Below are 18192 nucleotides of genomic sequence, written 5' to 3'. Positions count from 1 at the left end.
GGACTTCAGTGACTCTGTGCAGCTCTGCCTCACTTAAATCCAATTCATGTATGAGTTAAGACCATCACCTGTGCTGTCTTTGGTCTTCTTTGTAAACGAAGGACAAACAATGACTCCTGGAAATGAGTTTCTATCACTTTATGTGTATTTTACCTTTTATTTTTTTGGTACATGTTTCCCCCCCAACAGAATCAAGTTAAGTCATCAAGCATTTATTAAATGCTCAATATATGTCAGTCACTGACATGTTTTAATCTTTGTATTCTTGGTGCCTGCAACAGTAGGCACTTAATAAATGCTTATTGAATAAATAAATATTGAACAGAATCAGACTATGACAGAGCTCTGAGGTATTGTAATAGAGACCTTTAAGTTGATATCAATCCATTATTCACTCATTTTTTAATTAGCCTAGTAACCATCTTAAAAAGAAAATGAGGTTAGTTTAGCATGACTTGCTCTTAATGAATCTATGTTGCCTTGTAGCAATCACCTCTGGATTTGAAACTATTTACTTCTATGGAAGCTTTGGAAAATCACTTAACCACTCTACAAACCAGCTTCCTCACTTGTAAATTGAAGACATGGCACTAGATGATCTCTAAGGTTCTTTCCAGGCCCAATTCCATGACCGCTTCCCTTTCTAAGTGCTCAGATATTTTCCCTTTAATTTTCTTTTCTAGAATTTACTAGGCACTAGAACATAATAATTTTATTCGGTTTCATCTAACAAGACCTTAAGAGTCAGCATGGCATAATCAATAGAGAGCTAGCCTCAGATTTAGGAAGGCCTGGGTTCACCTTTCACCTTTGACCCATGCTAGCTATATGACCTAAGTTTCAGAGCAGTTGCCAACCTACTTTGATAGAAGGCTTTTCCTCACTGGCAGTTCCCCAGGAGTCCTTCCTCTCACTCATACCCCACACCTTCCCACAAAGACATTGATATAACACTAAGAAAAATCTGAAGTTCAGCGTGTTTACCAGGAGAGAAATCTGAGCAGCCAATGGTAAGTCAAAGACCTGACAATTAGGAGGTGAGGGGAAATGTCAGTGAAAAAGGGAATAAAACAACTTAAAAAGACAATAACTCTGATCACTGGAGTAATGAACCATCAGAGGACCAATGATGAAACATGGTACCTACCTCCTGCCAGAGAGGTGATGGACTCATAGCGCAAAATGAAACACATTTTTGGACACAGACAATCTGGGGATTTGTTTTGCTTGGCTATGTGTCTTTGTTTCTGTTTTTCATTTGGGGTTGTGGTGTGGTGGTTGGGAGGGAGTATTGGGCTAGTGATGAGTTTGTTAAAAAAAAAAAGAAAATAGAAAAAAGGAAAAAATGATAGAGATGTTCTAAGAACAAATTTTATCTTCATCAATTTTTAAAGGATAAATTTATTTAGTGAATTTATTTTGTTAATTTTGCACAATCCTTGAGCAGAGCTTATTATTCTCTTTGGCTTTTTAGTGGTTCTCTTTTACCACATATGATATTTTGATTCTTTTTGTTATTTCAGCTGGTAGACTTCAGGGAAGTGGTTTCACGGATGTTGGGCCTAAATATTACCAGCCTTGCTGTCCCTGACTATGAAATCATCAAATGTCTTGAAAGACTCATCCATTCTCATCAGCATCACTTTGTTCCCTGTGCCTGCCTTAAAGATGTGACTACTGGACAAGATAGATCCTTGCAGGACCAGTTAAAACCTTTGCACTGACCTCTGCCTCACTTGAGGGAAGCCTTGCTGAAGGTCTTACAATGAAGCAACCAGATTGAATGGTTTCCAGACCTCGATTCAAATTTTAGTTATGGGAACAATCCACTATTATTTCTTGTGCCATCATTTGGGGGTACAGCCAATGGAGGCAGATCTCTTTCATCATACCTGGGTTTAAATTGTGTAATTTTCCCACTAATATTGATTAGGATTTAATGAAGGCAAGTTCTCAGATCCCAAATCTTTTCTGTGAGAAAAAGGATGAGCTGAAAACATTCCTTTCTCTTCAGATTGAATCTCTTGAATCTCTTATAAATAAGTGCTTCTACTTGGGAATGAATGAATGCAAAACATTTATTAAGCACTTATTATCTGCCTGGCACTGTGCAAAGGGAAAGACTCAGTACAAGTTTGTAGCTGAAGTCTTTGAGTTCCATTTTTAAATTTCCTTTACAAAGTAATCAAGTCAAGTTTGTTAAGAAACTGGTTTTCTCCCTTTCCCCTTCCTCTTTCATTGGTCTAAGACAAAAATTCATATTTACTTCTGACCACTCTCCATCTTCCTTCTTCGAGATCCTTTCCTGTTTTCTCATTGCATGCATATTTTTGCTGGGAATCAGATTCTTAACATTACTGAGAAAAGTGTTGAAAATTTCTTTAACATAGCATTTATCTGTCTGTTTTAAAGAAGTATCCCCTAGCTTCGCTGTAATGCTTTTGGTGAAACATCAAGGTACCCCGAGGGAGAAATAGGAGGTGGCGTGTGTCAGGCAAGCCAAACCACCACTACCTTCCCTCTGACCCATATAGAGACAGCCCAGGCCTCTGAATCCAATAGCAGCACTCCCTGCCTTATACTAGGAGCCCTTCTTTGACCTGGGCCTCACAGCTATCATGGATGGGAGCAATCACTATGGAGAAGGGGCCTGCTTTTTTCAGTATCCCCACACCAAACACTTACCAACTGTTACCAGCTGTCATCAACTGGCAAATAAGCCCAAGAGCTTGGAAATGACAGCACTCTCTTCACCCTTCTGCTATCATCCTGTCCCTATAGCTCTCTTCCCCGTAAAGCAACCCTGCTGAAGATGCAGCCTTGAACTACTTCTGTGCAAGCTGCAGTCACAGATACTGAAGATCTTGGGAGAAAAGAAAAGGTGTATAAGTTGTTGTTGTTGTTGTTGTTGTTTTTTACTATCTGAGCCTCAGCTCTGTCAAATAGGTCAGCATCTGAAAATGATATGATTTTTCAGTGGAAATGACATTAAAAAGGATGCATTGCCATTGGTTTTGCTATGATACTCTAAGGATCATGGGACTTTTCCATCTGAATTGTAGCTGAAACCTGCTCTATGTGTTGTTTCCCCAATTAGTATGTGAGCTCTTTCCAGAGCAGGGACTTATTTTACTTTTTTATTTGATTCCCAATTCCCAAAGGCACAGTTTTGATTAATGATGTTCCTTGGTATGTGTGTGTGTGTGTGTGTGTGTGTGTGTGTGTGTGTGTAGGGAAGGAGATGTAGCTGACTCTTCTCCCAGGTGCTCAGTCAGCTGCAGCCTCTGTTTGCCTCCTCACATTTCCCCCAAGCAACTTTTAGCTGTTTCACAAGCTATGGTATCTGGTGGATATACCGATGCCAAAGGAGCCCAGGAAACAACTCAGCTCAAACTAGGCGCTGGAATGGAATGTGATTCTTTGTCTGATCCACAGTCCCAATCTTTAACACAGGACGTAATTAGGTGTTTAGCAAATATTTGCTAAATAAAAGAATGATCTTTTTTTTACCGTTATCTTCTCAGTTTGAAATTTCTGTCTGCTTTTGAAATTTAGTTAAATAAATTGGCTTTGATTTGTCTTAGCTATTTTCTAAAAATAGATTTAGCATGTTCTCAGTTAATGTTATTTTCATTTTAAAATACAAAATATCAGTTTTTTCTTTTCTATTTAGAGATTTAAGGTAACTATATGTTCAAGTTCATATAAAAGATCAAAATGGACAAATAATAGATACTACATGAGATATCCATTTGAAAACATTTCTATTATGTCTCAAAATATATATACAACATATATCCATGTGTATTATATGGACATGTTATATAATATGTCTGTAGTTTATATAATATAATGTCTATATAACATAATACTATATAGACATAGAAATTTAAAATAAGGAAATCGTTCAGAATTTCTAGTAGAAAAGGAATGTGAGATAAAATGATCATATCTACCTACACTTGTTTCCTCTGACATAATCTTCTACTCCATATAATACACACACACATACACATTTCCACCCCCCCCATATAGATATTAGTTGGTTTATAATTTTGAAAATGTCAAATTGGAAATGTTTTAATAAAACTTTTTTAAGTGAAAAATTTTTGGTTTGACAATTGATGAATGAATGCCACAGGGTGTAAGTCTATAATTAATTTGCACTTTTAATTAGGAAGTGATTGTATTCCATAATAAAGTCCATATATGTTGCATAATAAAATACATTAGATTGATCCAATGTCCTGGATAATGTTCTTTTTAAAAAAAATTCATACTCTTTGTTTGAGAAATTGTCTTGACAAGTCTTGTTGTCATCTATTGAGCCTAATTTCTGAGAAATTGTATTTAGCCAGAGCGCCTTTGAGATATGCGTTGAACACTTTCCCCCTTTTCTCTAAATTTCAAGTTTTTCTGAATACATTTGCCTTAGATTAAGTAGTGAGTGTTTGAAGAATATGTGATGTTGCCTGTAACTCTATTAAGGAAGTAGACTTCTTGGAGATGTCCAGTGTCTGGCCCATCTCAAAATGATCTCTTACTCCTTTATTTCTCATAGTACTTGGTCTTGGCCTCTCTTTTGCACTTACCTCATTTCCTTTAGGCTCATGGATTATCTGTCTACATGTCTCTTCCTCCTGTCCTGACCTTTCCACTTTAGATTATAAGCCCTTTGAGAGCAGGCATAGCTATGCTTTTCTTTTTATTTGGAGAGCCTAGCACACAGTAAGGACTTAATAAATCTTTGCTGAATATGAATTTATTGACTCCTACCTACTGTAGTGCTAGAAAAGCTGTATAGACTGGCTCATTTTCACTTTCAGTAATATAATTTTTGATCAGAAAGACCTGCTACTATGGAACTATGGAGCAGTTGTATTAATCACTTTGGAAACATATTGATCTCTTTTGTTGGGATACATTATGAACACTAAGACCCTAAGATGTGTTGTTTCGTTTTGAATGTATCAGGATTTTCAGCTGCGTCCATACAGATTCACCTTATTGGCTTGGTGGGCGGCTTATAAAATTGCGTATGAATCAGAAAATGCTTTCATATGCATTGTATCATGATAGCAGCCTTGTAGGTGGGTATGCATATTCCCAGAAAATACAGCAGAAAAAAGAGGCGGCTTGCTTAGTGTGCCAGTTATTAACAGAAGCAGAAACTTTTAACAAGGTATCTTGGCTTCTAGTTCAGTGATCCTTGCATTGCACTAAAATTCTGCCCACATATAATTGTCAGTGAACTTCTTGAGCAAAGAGACTATATGGTAAAGGGTGCTGCTGTCTATGAGGAAAAGATGGAGGGTTTGAACTACACAGCTGCTTGATGCTAACTGCTATTAGTTCTCTAGGGAAGAGGTTGAATCCAGTAGTTTTCTGGGAATGGTAAGTAATGAAAGGCTGTGTTCCTACCTTCAAAGTATGAGGATGAAGATACTTTGTTCTAAAATCCTGTTTAATGGAAAGTTTTCCCATTATATTGGCAGCTGTCAATATTTTGGTTGCAATATCTCTTTTTGGTTGCTGCCAGAAAATCCTACCTACCATTGGTGGAAAGTCAGTTAACTATTTGGTGTTGCTTTTTTGAAAATTTCAGCTTTTCTAGTGGTATAACAACCTCCTTTAAATATTTAAGAAAAAAAATCAGGGACGAAGGGAGCTTTTTCACTGGTGTTTCCTCTTTGCAAGCCCTTTTAAAGCTTTGCAAAGCCTTTTCAAGGCTGAGTAGAAAAGAGAAACTACTCTCTTCTTCTTCCTCCTCCTCTTTCTCCTCCTCCTTCTTCTTCTTCCTCTTCCTTCCTTCTGCTTCTTTTTCTTCTTCTATCTGGATTTTTAAGCAAAGGCTTTATTTTGGCTTATATTATTCTACTACTATAATCATTTCCATTAACCAAAAGTACTACAAATATAGGCTCCATATTATTTTTTTTTCAAAAAAGTGTCATACATACTTTGACATAAGAGCATCAGTAATTTTTTTCTACTATGTTTTAAAGTCTTTCTACTAATGAAAATGCAGGTGTATTTTATAAAGTAACTAGGAGTTTCTTAATGCCTAAAAAGGCAATTAATATTAATATTAGTTCTGAGAAAATTACCTACATTCATCATTATGAACAGAATATTCTCTTCCTGGAAAGATGTATTATTTATATTGCTTTCATTTTGATCACTTATTTCTGATTATGTATTTTATACTTTTTTCAAATATGCTATATACTATCAACCTCCAGAATTCAGTCCAAGAAAGATGAATAGAATTAGGTTGTATCCATGTTTATTTCTCTCAAAGTGGGCAGCGTGCATGGGAGACAGTCTAGAACTGGTCTCATTTTAGGGTTAAGGTGCACAGTTTATATATCCTTTCAACTAGGGCTGATGTCATCCCATCATCATTTCACCTCTGCACAGAGCAAATATCTCTATGCCAGACTACTTCCAGCCATACCAGACCACTCCCAACCACACCAGACTACTCCCAGCCTTGGGCTATCTAGATAAAAGAATCTGTCTCCACCCAAGGTTGAGTAGAACCTTAAGAATATGCCATGATCCTCCCTCCTTAAGAATATGCCATGATCCTAGTTTGTTAGTAAATTATTCCTTCCTTCATTCAACAAATATTTATTGAGCAAGAAACAGTTCAAGGACTACAAGAAATACAAGGCAGACTCCTGCCCTCATGGAGCATTTAATATAAATGTCTGTAATGCAAGGTAAAATACCAAAGGGCAATAAGAGAGGGACAAAGAGCTATGGTGACTCAAAGGAGCTGTGAGATTACTGAAATCTGAAATATCAAGGAAAGCTTCACGGAAGATGTGGAATTTGATTTGGGATATCAAGGATCAATCAACTATTTACTATGTACCAGGACCATCAACAGATTGAGCTGGGGGTGCCCTAGGTGATCTTTTTCATTAGTGAGTTGTATTATTTTGATGGTTGTGACCCATCTCATGGTTCAAGTAGGAAATTCTGTCTATAGAATTGAGGCTGAGTGATAGATTGCATTGTTATTATAACTTATTGTAGACTGGAGTATCAAATGCAGCCCTCATTCCTTCATTTTAAGAGACTCCTTTCCTAAGTATGGTTTATTTTAATTTCCCCCCCCCTTTTTTTGCTTATGTGTTAGGAGTTAATAGTTTTCTCTGAGGTCTAGCTACAGGTAATCTCATCAATTTGCATGTCAAAAACTGAACAAGTTTTTTTCCTTCTAATTTCTGCAAAAAAGTTCTGTTTCCCACCTCCCTCTCACATATACATAGAACCCATACTCCACAAGATAACAGTAATTTCTTTCAAGGTCACTCAGGATATGTATTAGCTGAGCAGATTACGTAGTCTGGGATAATTACCACTTCCCAAGTGTACTCCTTGTGTATCGTCCTTAGTTTAATGAGGAGAACTAGCCTGTTGTAGTTTTTCCCCCAGTCAGGAGGTGCCAACAGTTGAGGCTACAGAAGGTCCTGAATGTGTTTTGAGGCCAAGTTGACTCAAAGACTAGTCTATAATAAGTTACAATAACTTGATCTATCACTTAGCCTCAATTCTATAGACAGAATTTCCTACTTCAGTAGAACCTTGAACCATGAGGTGGGGCATGGCCATCAAAATAAGACAACTGACTAATGAAAATGACTACCTAGGATACCCCCAGCTCAACTTGTTGATAGGCCTGGCATATAGTATGTCTCCATAAGCTCAGGAATGGGCAGCCTGACCAATTAGTGATCTTAAATTTTTAAGAACACTTGAAAAGTAGGGTATTATTGATTTAAAAAAAACAACTACTGTGTCAGAAACAGAACTTTTTCTTGAGTATGGAGAACCATGTAGCCTCTAATTGCATTGCTGCTTCTATTCTGAAATTTACACAAATATACTGGTGCTCATATTGACATGAAAAAAGGAGGTGGAGAATCAGGACCTCTACAAGCTTAGAGGAGAATTCTTATCTGGAAGTACCCAATGGTATGTTGGTAACTTTCTCACACTTTCACTTCACTATTCATCTGAGCTCTAGTCAGCTGTAATTTATAGCCTATAATAAACACTGCTGGAATATTCATGAGTTGTGCTTTTTTTTTTTCATCTTTTAGTGGCACTCAATGAACATTTACAACTTGGCCATCTATTTAGAGAGCATTTGCTGCTAAATGTTAGGGAACAGCAGGTGAGCCTGATTCCTTTTCTGACCCTGGAAGTAGTTCCACAAACACTAGGAGAGAGGTTGATACAAAGGAGAAGAGAAGACGCCAGTTAGCCTGCAGTTCTCTGTTGAGTCCTTTCACGTGCCCAGCCTTGCAGAGTTTAAAAGAACTGTCTATGATTTTGTAGTTCCTGATTTTTCCCCTGAGAATTTTCCGTGAAACTTTTATGCAATACTTTGCTCAGAGCAGGGCTTTGATGTGTAGTAGAAAGAGGCAGAACAAGGGCCCCTGAGTTCTAGTCCTGTCTCCGATTTATCTTGTTGCATGACTTTAGACTTTGCCTCCTTCTGCCTCTTTTTTCTCTCCTATAAAACCAAAAGGCTTTCACTAGATGAATAGTCCATAATGTGCCTTCCAACTGTGTGATCATGTGACCCTCTCTTGGGAACAGACTAAGTGAGCAAGTACATAATACCTTAGCATTTTGCATGGAAAGAGGGTTTAAAGTTGACAAATGAAGTCTGATATATACATGGCAAGTTGTTCTGTGAAATAACTCTCAATGACCAAAATAGACTTCTTGATCAAAATATGCTGTGCATTTAGATTTACAGAGAATGATAAAAATATATTTTAAAAACTAAGAAGATTATCAATAAATATTTACAACTCATTTAAAAAAAGAATTTTGCAAACTCCTTTAAATGTTTTTTGTTGTAGTAATTAAGAAATAGTGGTAAGTTGTCATTCTTAGAAAGAAAGTGACCTTAAGGGGGGAAAAAAACATCACCAAAGTTTCCTTCTTCGGACTCAACTTCTTAGTGGCAGCCTGAATTAGACAGAGTGTGTGTCTATAGGCACAAACTCATTTGTAAGCCTGTATGCATGACACAGACATATGCCATGGTACCATTGCCCATGCCTGGAGTCTATGATCAGCACCACAACCTCCCATTTTAGATGGCAATTTGTCATTTCAAAGTTAAAGTTGGCAAGGGAATTAATGACTTTATGTAGAGCTTTCTGTAGCTGTTTGTATTTTGCCAAGACTTAGGTGATGTTTTAGGTTTGGATCATTTTCTGATATGGGTAAAGACTTTGATAGATTAGTGGAATAAAAACAAATCTCACTGCTTTTTATGATTTTACAATAAGGTTGACATATTTAAGTTACTTTAGAAGCCTTACACTTTCATCTTACATGTAAATGATTCTTATTACTACTTAATGTATACATTTCATTTAAAATGCTTCTTAAACACAGTACAAATAACAGTGGAGAACAGTGCAGCTGGTGGTGCAGTGGGTAGAGCCCTGGGCCTAGAGTCAAGAAGACCTGAATTTGAATGCGACCTCAGACACTTACAAGCTTCAGTGGCAAGACAAAAGTCAGGACAACTGCTGATGGCTTGGGGTGCAGTGGATGGCCTTGGCATCTTTGATGTGTGAGCAAACGCTAAGCTCTCCACAGTCCCTGCTTCAGTCACATTCATGGCCATTGGAACAGATTGTTCTCATGCACCCATTCTGCTGGGGAAAGTCTTCCCATGCTCTGGGGTAGACATCCCCGTAACTCACCAACGGGTGTGAAGACTGTTGGTTACTCTCAACCAGGTTTAGCCCGTCTGCCAAGATGGTTTACTGGGGTGTGGCAGCTGCACAAGAAGCTGTAGCAATAGCTTCTTGGAGCCACAGGTGATTTGGGTGAATCAGGTGGACACCAACGGTGGATGATCAACTCTGAAAAGGGCTCAGCAAGCCTTCATACCAGAGGTGCTAGTCCTCCTGAGTACCCCATACATTACATGGGGCATAGTAGGTACTATGTAAATCCTTAAAAAAAGTCCCCAAGGATATTGAATTGTGGACATAATTATGAAGGGGTGGTTATAGTTTAGAGTCCTGATCTTCAAATAGCCTGAATTCGTGTTCCCTCCTAAGAGAACTGGAAGAACTTGTAAGTCAAGTCTTTAACCATTATAGACTTGCTCACTGTGTCAACAGAATACAATGGTCTGTCAAGAGTAGGACTTTGTTTCTACATAGTAGATATTAAGTAGTTTTAAAATGTGTAAAGCAGTGCTTATTTTTTAAAACAAAAGTTGATTATTAATATCAGATCTATTCTCAACTTTTCCTCATTTAGCCAAAGTAAATATAAATAAATACAATATAGAATTAAGAAAGCCAACGTCTAGACTTCCTCCCCCCCCACCCCATTATTTTGTTTTATTAACTCTATACCAAAGGTTGAACTGACACATAAACTGACAGGACATATAAAATATGACTCGTAGAGCTTTGTTTCACATAATTTTGAGAGGCTAGGCTGATGGGTTTTTTTTTTCTGCTGCAACAATTGATTTATTTTAAATCCCTCTTTGACTTTTGTGATGTATAGACAAACCAACACTTTATTCAGCTTCAGATTCTCAGTCATTGAACCTTCACAAAACAGAGAGGAGACCCTGTTTCTCTTCTTCTATCAGAGTTGCTCAGCTAGAGTTACTATTAGTCTTGTAAGAGGGAATTGGTTTATAAGCATACCTGAGAAGTATTTATATATAGTGACCTTACCGTAGCATAGCTACCCCTGGAGTTTTCAGAGACTTATACACTTGGCCCCTTGATGCTGCAATTGTATTCAGAAAACTAGTATTGGAGGCACCACTTGCTAGTGGTGTGACCTTGGACTTCACCTCTTTTTTGAGCCTCAGTTTCCTTATCTGTATAATGGGCATTATAATATTTATACTGCACCTCACATTATGGGGATTAAATGGGATAACCTCTTCTTCTCTCTGGTCCTCAGCTTCCTCATCTGTAAAGTCCTGAGCATGATTTAGATACCCTCTAAAGTTCTTGGTTCCCAGTTCTATAATCCCATAGTATTTATACAAAGCTTTTGCTGTGTGCAACATGAGTGTAAATAGCTATTATTCTCTCTCTTATTGTTATGCCCTCTTAACTCCCCTACTCTACTGGGGCTGCAGGACTACACTTGTTCAAACCACGTTCCTTAGGAGCCTGGGGGAGAGGAACACAGAGGAAACCAACCCTCTTCTGCAAAAACCTGAGAACTTCTTGGAGCCTGCTTTCTGGCCAATGGATCAGAGCATCAGGCTCATTGGTATTTAAATGTAAATGTATCAAAGATATTCATCCGTCAAATACCTAAGAAAGATGCCCTCCATAAGGTCCCCACTCCCCCATCATCACTGCAAATTTTGATTTCTGATCAGGTTCATCAGTTGCACAACGCTGAGACTAATCCAATGATGAGTCAATGCAAACAAAATACTGTTTATCTTCTCTTTGCCCAAAGACATAAATCTTATGTATGTGAGATGTCTATAGAGTACTGGGAGATGTAATCTTACGTGAAACTGGTGTTAAAAAAAATAAATGGGGCCCTTACATAGAGCTTAATGGAAACTTCTAGGCCATCTGGCCTAACCTCCTCAGGGACTGAATCCAAGTCCTCTGAATCCAGATCTGATATACTCTTGTAAGGAGGGCCAAGAATTTTTTAAAATGTTGGGGGTAGTGCTTTTATATTATAGACTTTTTGGGGTAAAGATTTCTATCAGAAAGCAACCAGAGTCCTTTGAGATCTTCCTCAGCGATGGCATGGCCAACAACTAGTGGCGGTTGGTCTGTGGAAATATTTGAAAACCCATGGGCATCTTAACTGCCCCACCGCAAGCATCGAAGCCTCCATTTTCATTTGCCATCAAAACCAATGTTTACAAGCAAAACATGGGAAAATGTATGTTTACTGAAACAAATATTTTATTTGGAAAGTGCTTACCAATGCAGTCTAATGGTGCTTTTTTCAAAACATGCGGTTGCTTTGGGAAGAGTATGGCATAATTATTTTAAGAAACCTGGAAGGTTCTGACTCAGTAAGATCTAAAGTCATTGCAATGAAAGATATGTTCCTTTTTCTGTCGGCAGCTGAATGAATATGGCTTGGCACACAATATACTTTTAATTGTTTTTTTCCCCTTGTGGATCAGCAATTGTATTTTAATTAGCTCAGGCCCTTACTTAATGGCAAAAAATAAAAACCATTTGTAGTAAATGAGTTGACAAAAACCGTCAGAACATTTTTGTACCTTAGTTTGATATATCACTTGAAAATTACTTTCATTTTCATGAAAGCTTTAGTGTAGTTTATTCCTCAACTGTACTACCTCCAGGTTATTCTCCACCTTTATTATTTCTATCTGACTTACAGCCTTTCTTCCCACCAAAATCCACACCCTTATATTTAGGGATATCAATATACATGTTGATGCCTTCTCAGAGCTCCTGTCCCAGTTCATTAACTTCCTCAAACCTCATGACCCACTTCAGCCACCCACAGGAATGCTCATACCTTAGATTTCACCGTCACCCACAGCTGTACTACCTCTAAAGTCTTATATCCTGAGATTTCTCCTTCTGATCATAACCGTGTATCCTTCTAGAATGGGAACAAGGTGTGGGGGTGGGAGTCAGGAAGACCTGAATTAAATCTTGCCTCAGATATTGACTAGCTGGGTGACCTTGGGCAAGTCACTTAATATCTCTTAGTCTTACTTTCCTTAAATGTAAAATGGTGTTAATAATAACACCTACCTCCGAGGTGGTTTTTGAGGATCAAGTGAGAGAATATTTGTCAATGTGGTTGGCACATAGTAGGTGCTAAATAAATGATGATTTCTTTTCCTTCCTTCCTCATCTATAAAATGGGGATAATAATAATAATAATAATATCTACTTCATAGATTGTTGTGAGGATGAAGTGAGGTAGCATATATAAATCACTTTGCAAACCTTAAAATGCTCTATAAATGCTAGATTTTATTATTCTAGCTCAGCTTCTGCTTCACTTTTCTGAAACCTATTCTTTTTGGTCACCATTATCACTTCTTTAAGTCTTGCTTTGGTTTTATTTTCCTCCATTTAGTTTTGACCTTGAACACTCCTTGCAGGTGGATTCTAAAGCTTCTCCTCAAACGTGCTGTATTACTCTTTCCCACCCCTCTCTCAGATGACATTGCCTCTTGTCTTGCTGAGAAACTTGAGATTATCTGCTGTGTACTTTTCTCTGTTACTCCGTATATCAAAACTCAACATTCTGCCATTATCTCCTCCTTTACTCTACTATCTGAGATATTCTGTTATCTTGACAAGGCTAACCTTTTTAACTTGTTCCCTCAATCCCATCCCTTCCCATTTCTTCTGAAAGTTTGTCCCTTTAACCATTCTCTCTCTCTGTGTCTGTCTGTCTCTGTGTCTGTCTTTCTGACTCTGTCTTTGTCTCTCTTTGTCTCTCTTTCTCTCCTTGCTCTGTTTCTTTTTCTGTCTCTCTGAGAATGCATATGCTTTTTTTTTTGTTTACCATGTTATAGCATTCACTGTAGTGGTTTGTAGTCCACTAAAACACCACTCTTTGAGCCTAGCCATTCAACTAGATTTGTATCCGGTTGATTGTATTGTGGTTCAGCCCATATCTCTGTCTTTCCCACAAAAATGTCATGAGATACTTTATCAAATCCTTTGCTATAAGCCATTGCTTCTATTTCCTCACTCCCTACTTATTTACCAAAATTCTTGCCCTCCCTTCAAGAATTCATTTTCAGCATAGTTAGAACATTGCAGTCTGACTTCATATCCCACCACTTGCCTTCAACTTGTTTCTCCAATATTACCAGTGATCTCTTAACTGCTAACATTTTCTTCAATCCTCTTGACATCTACTTGACATCAACCTACTTGACATCTCTTTAGCTTTTGACCCTTGTCCTTCCACTATAACATTACTCTGTCCTGGATCTCCTTTCTGCCTGAATGCTGCTTCTCAGTCCCCTTTGTTGAACCATCATCCATTTTATGTCCACTAAGTAAGGCTGCTCCCTAAGGCTTTGTCTTGGGCCCCCTTTTTCTCTCTCTTCATACTGTCTCTGATTTTATCAGCTCCCATGGGTTCACATATCATTTTTATACAGATAACTCCTAATTCTATGTATATAGGCCAATTCTCTCTCTTCAACAGACCAGCCTCACCAATTACCTGTCAGACATCTCCACCTGTATGGCATCTCAAACTCAATGTATTCAAAACAGAATTCATTGTCTTCTTCCCTAAACCCACCCCTCCTTAAAACTTCCACATTTCTGTTGAGGCCACCATCAACATTCTAGTCACCCTGGTTTGCAACCTCAGATTCATCCTTCATTCTTCTCTTACCCTCACCCCACTCCCCTCAACATTTTATTAATGATCTAATTTTGTTGATTCCAAATCCAGAATGTCTTTCTTATCTGTACCATTCTTCCCACTCAATAACAATAGCTAGCATTTATAGAGCACTTTAAGATTTGCAAAGCACTTTACAAATATTATCTCATTCACCCTCACAATAACCTGGGAAGTAGACACAATTATTTTCCTATTTTGTAGATGAGGAAACTGAGGCAGATAGAGGTTAAGTGACTTGCTCAGGGTCACATAGCTAGTAGATGTCTAAGGCTAGATTTGAATTCAGGTTCAAATTTGTGCTTCATTCCTCTCTAGGCTGCACTGCTGACTCATCTCCACAGGGCTTTCTCTACTATACCATAGAAACCTGTTTTTGCTGGAAGTTCATTCCACTTCCAAACTACTCACTTTGAAAGTACTCTCCGCTCCTGAAGCCTCATCTTCTGATTGGCTGATTCCTCCCAGAACCTCCAATTTAAGGGAGAGGCCCATGTCAAAGATGTCTTCCTCTCTCCCCAGGATGCACTGCTGATTCATCTACAATGACTTTCACTATCAGACCTCCATCTAGTACCTTCTTTCTCTACCTCCTTTTCATCTCCCTTTCTATGCTATCTTCCTCCATCAGAACATAAGTTTTTCGAGGGCAGTAGGCTTTCTTTCTGCTTCTATTTGTATTCCCATCACTTAGTACAGCACCTGGTGAGTGCTTTATAAATGCTTCTTGACTGACTGACTCTGGTCTTCCTGACTTCAGGTCCAGGGCTTTATCTACCGCACCACTGGCTGCATGGGTGCTCACATGGCCAATACTCTAGTCCAGGTCATCATTGGTTGCTTGGATCATTATAATTGCTTCCTAATTGGTCCTGCCTGTCTGTTTCTAATCACTTCTCTCTCTGATCTGTCTTATTAGAACTTCTAGAATAACCTTCTTAAATAACATTTCTGACTACATCATTCCCTTACTCAAAAATTTTCAATGGCTCCCTATTGCCTTTAGGATAATTTATGAATTCCTTAGCCTGGCTCTCTATAATCTGGATCCAACATACTTTTCTTGACTTATTTCCTGACTTATTGCTAAAGACTTGGCATTACATTTCCTTCCTGCATGATGTAGCCCAGGCTGGTCTCCCATGTCTGGAATGTACTTTCTCCTCCTGCCTTTTAGAATGCTTAGCTTCCTTCAAGGTTCAGCTAGGTGCTACCTACTATGTGAAGCCTTTCCTGATCCCCCTAGTTATTGATTGGTATTCCTCCCTTCCTCAAATGACCTTTATTTACTTATCTGTGTATATGTTGTGGTCTCTCCTCCCCACCACTCAGTAGAATTTAAGCTCCTTAAGGTCAGCCACTGATTGGGTTTTCATCTATGTATCCTCTGTGTCCTAGCACTGTGCCTTTCAATCAATCAGTAAATCTATCAATCAATCAATCATTTAACAAGCATGTAAGCCCCTTCCAGGGGCTTGAGATTGAGATTGAGATAAGCACAAGGGATTCGAAGACAAAAGTAAAGCAATTCCTGCCTTCAAGGAGTTTACATTCTAATAGTCAACATGTACGCACACAGACATGTGTACATGCATACATATATACATATATTAATGTGCATGTTGACTTCTATTAGAATGTATATAAATATATAAATAAATATACACACACAAAATATACACAAGGTGTTTTTGGGATGGAGGGGTCTAACAAATGGTGTGTGGGGGGGAGTAGGAATCAGGGAAAGTTCATTTTGGAAGATGGTGCTTGAATGGAGGCTTGAAGGAAACCAAGATGGCAAGAAGGTGAAGGTGAGGAGAGAAGACATTCCAGGCAGGGGGAAAGTTGATGATAAGGGAGATAAAGGGTCATGCATGAGGAACAGTGTAGTTGGATTATAGAGTCTGAGAAGGCGAGTGATGTATAAGAAGACCAGAAAGGTAAGAAGGGGCCATATTTTATTGGGAAGAGCTTTAAATATCAGACAGAAGAGTTTACATTTGATTCTAGAGGTAACAGGAAACATGCAGTAGTTAGCTATTTCATAAATGTTTGTTAAATTGAACTGAATTAAAATTCAATTGTAATCTTTGCAATGCTAATACCATTGGGATTTCTTTGGATTTCCCTTAGAACATAAAATACACATTCAGATGTTTATCTAAGCATCAAAAGAACAAATGTTTCGTTATACTCTTCATTAAAAATATCCAACATTCCTTAGCTGAATTTTCCCCAGAAGTTATTTCATTCTCTTTATAAATCCCACAATTTGGCCAGGTACACAAAATAGTCACATTGAGACTAGATAAAATAAATCGATGGTAGCTGAAATTGCATCCAAAGGGTACATAAAATTATTATTTTTTGAAATGAATTCATTATTTTGGATCTATTAACATTATACAATGTACTTTTCATATGCTATTGGATGCACATGATTCCATTTTGTGTGTTTTTTTTTAGCCCCCATTAACTTTGCTAATAGTAGAACATGATAATCTACTGAGACATCTCTTTTATTTGATCTTTGAATAATAGGACTTCATAGTGGGAAGGAACTGAAGCTTTTTCATTTGCCATAAGAAGAAATTTAGGGACAGGGAGATGAACTGCATTTCCTAAAGACCCATAGAGCTAGTGGGCAACAAAATTGATGTTAGAACCTATAGCCTTGTGCAGTGCCTTATATATAATCAACAGGTCAATTTTAAATCAGTAACTTTTATTTCTGGTAAAAAGAAAAGAAAGATATTAATGAAATTTAAATTAAGCTCATTAAAGAGTGGAATCCAAACACTGACTAGTTTTTTCCCTTCTTCTTTAGAATACCATGCAATGGAAGTAAGAAACTTGTTAATAATCATGTTCTCATTTCAGAAATAAGGCAGCTAGGTGGCACAGTGGATAGAGCACCAGCCCTGGATTCAGGAGGACCTGAGTTCAAATCTGGCCTCAGACACATAACACTTACTAGCTGTGTGACCCTGGGCAAGTCACTTAACCCCAATTGTCATCACCAAGAAAAAAAAAAGGAAATACTAATTTCAGAAATAGCATTTAATTTTTTTTGCCATTTCTTTATGAAATCAGATTAATTCTGTGAAAGGGAAGGATCTGATGAAATTTCCTCATGGATTTCAGTAAAAGATACTATTGGTGGTCAAGAAGTAGATAAGAGTTGGTAATATAACAAATGCTCAAAAGTAGGGAATAGATCTATTAGGAAAATCAGCGCTTTTACCCAGTTTCACTGTGGACTGATGGGGAAAAATGATTACAAATTAAAATGGAATTTAAATAAACAAATCTATAAAAGATAGCAGGTTTATATGACTTATGTCTTTGTAAAAATGATGCAAAAAAACCTGTCAGTTGTGTTAACACATGCTAAATGCAGAATAAAAGAAAATACAACCAGTTATTTGGGCCTGAATTGTTTTAGGTGAGTAAACTGGAAAATGCCTTCTACCTTCCTTTTCATTTTATATGTGTAGAAATAGGATATAGTCAGCAAAAGTCAATAGCTTGAAGAATGCTTCAATATGATCATCTTGACTGACAAGAAGAAAGACAGTCCTGAGAATTCCCGATACGCTGAGATCTTTTGATTCTTACTAGAATTGCGTAAGGGAGGGATTAGGAGTGTGGTCCCATCCCCCAACTCAGGTGACTTAAAACAGGCTTTAATCATAGATAATGAGGTATTAATTAACAAAGTATTAAATTAACAGTACAATTGAGATTATATTAGGTGATTTCTCTTTATCAAGTGTGAAA

The 18192-nt window shown here is 37.7% G+C and overlaps 1 protein-coding gene across 2 annotated transcripts in view; it reads left to right on the top strand.

Annotated features, from left to right (window-relative positions):
* The window catches only part of CCDC170 (coiled-coil domain containing 170), a 91900-nt gene extending 88387 nt beyond the window's left edge, over positions 1-3513 (top strand). For both annotated transcript variants that reach the window (XM_020986616.2, XM_020986618.2), the window contains one exon: positions 1524-3513. In XM_020986616.2, coding sequence (XP_020842275.1) covers positions 1524-1724 — 201 coding nt within the window. In that variant the 3' untranslated portion in view covers positions 1725-3513. The remainder of the gene's footprint in view (positions 1-1523) is intronic.
* Positions 3514-18192: the final 14679 nt, after the last annotated feature.

This window comes from Phascolarctos cinereus, unplaced genomic scaffold (assembly GCF_003287225.1).
Source record: "Phascolarctos cinereus isolate Bilbo 61053 unplaced genomic scaffold, phaCin_HiC Scaffold_5;HRSCAF=322, whole genome shotgun sequence".
Classification (NCBI taxonomy): domain Eukaryota; kingdom Metazoa; phylum Chordata; class Mammalia; order Diprotodontia; family Phascolarctidae; genus Phascolarctos; species Phascolarctos cinereus.
This window is presented reverse-complemented; position numbering and strand designations above follow the sequence as displayed.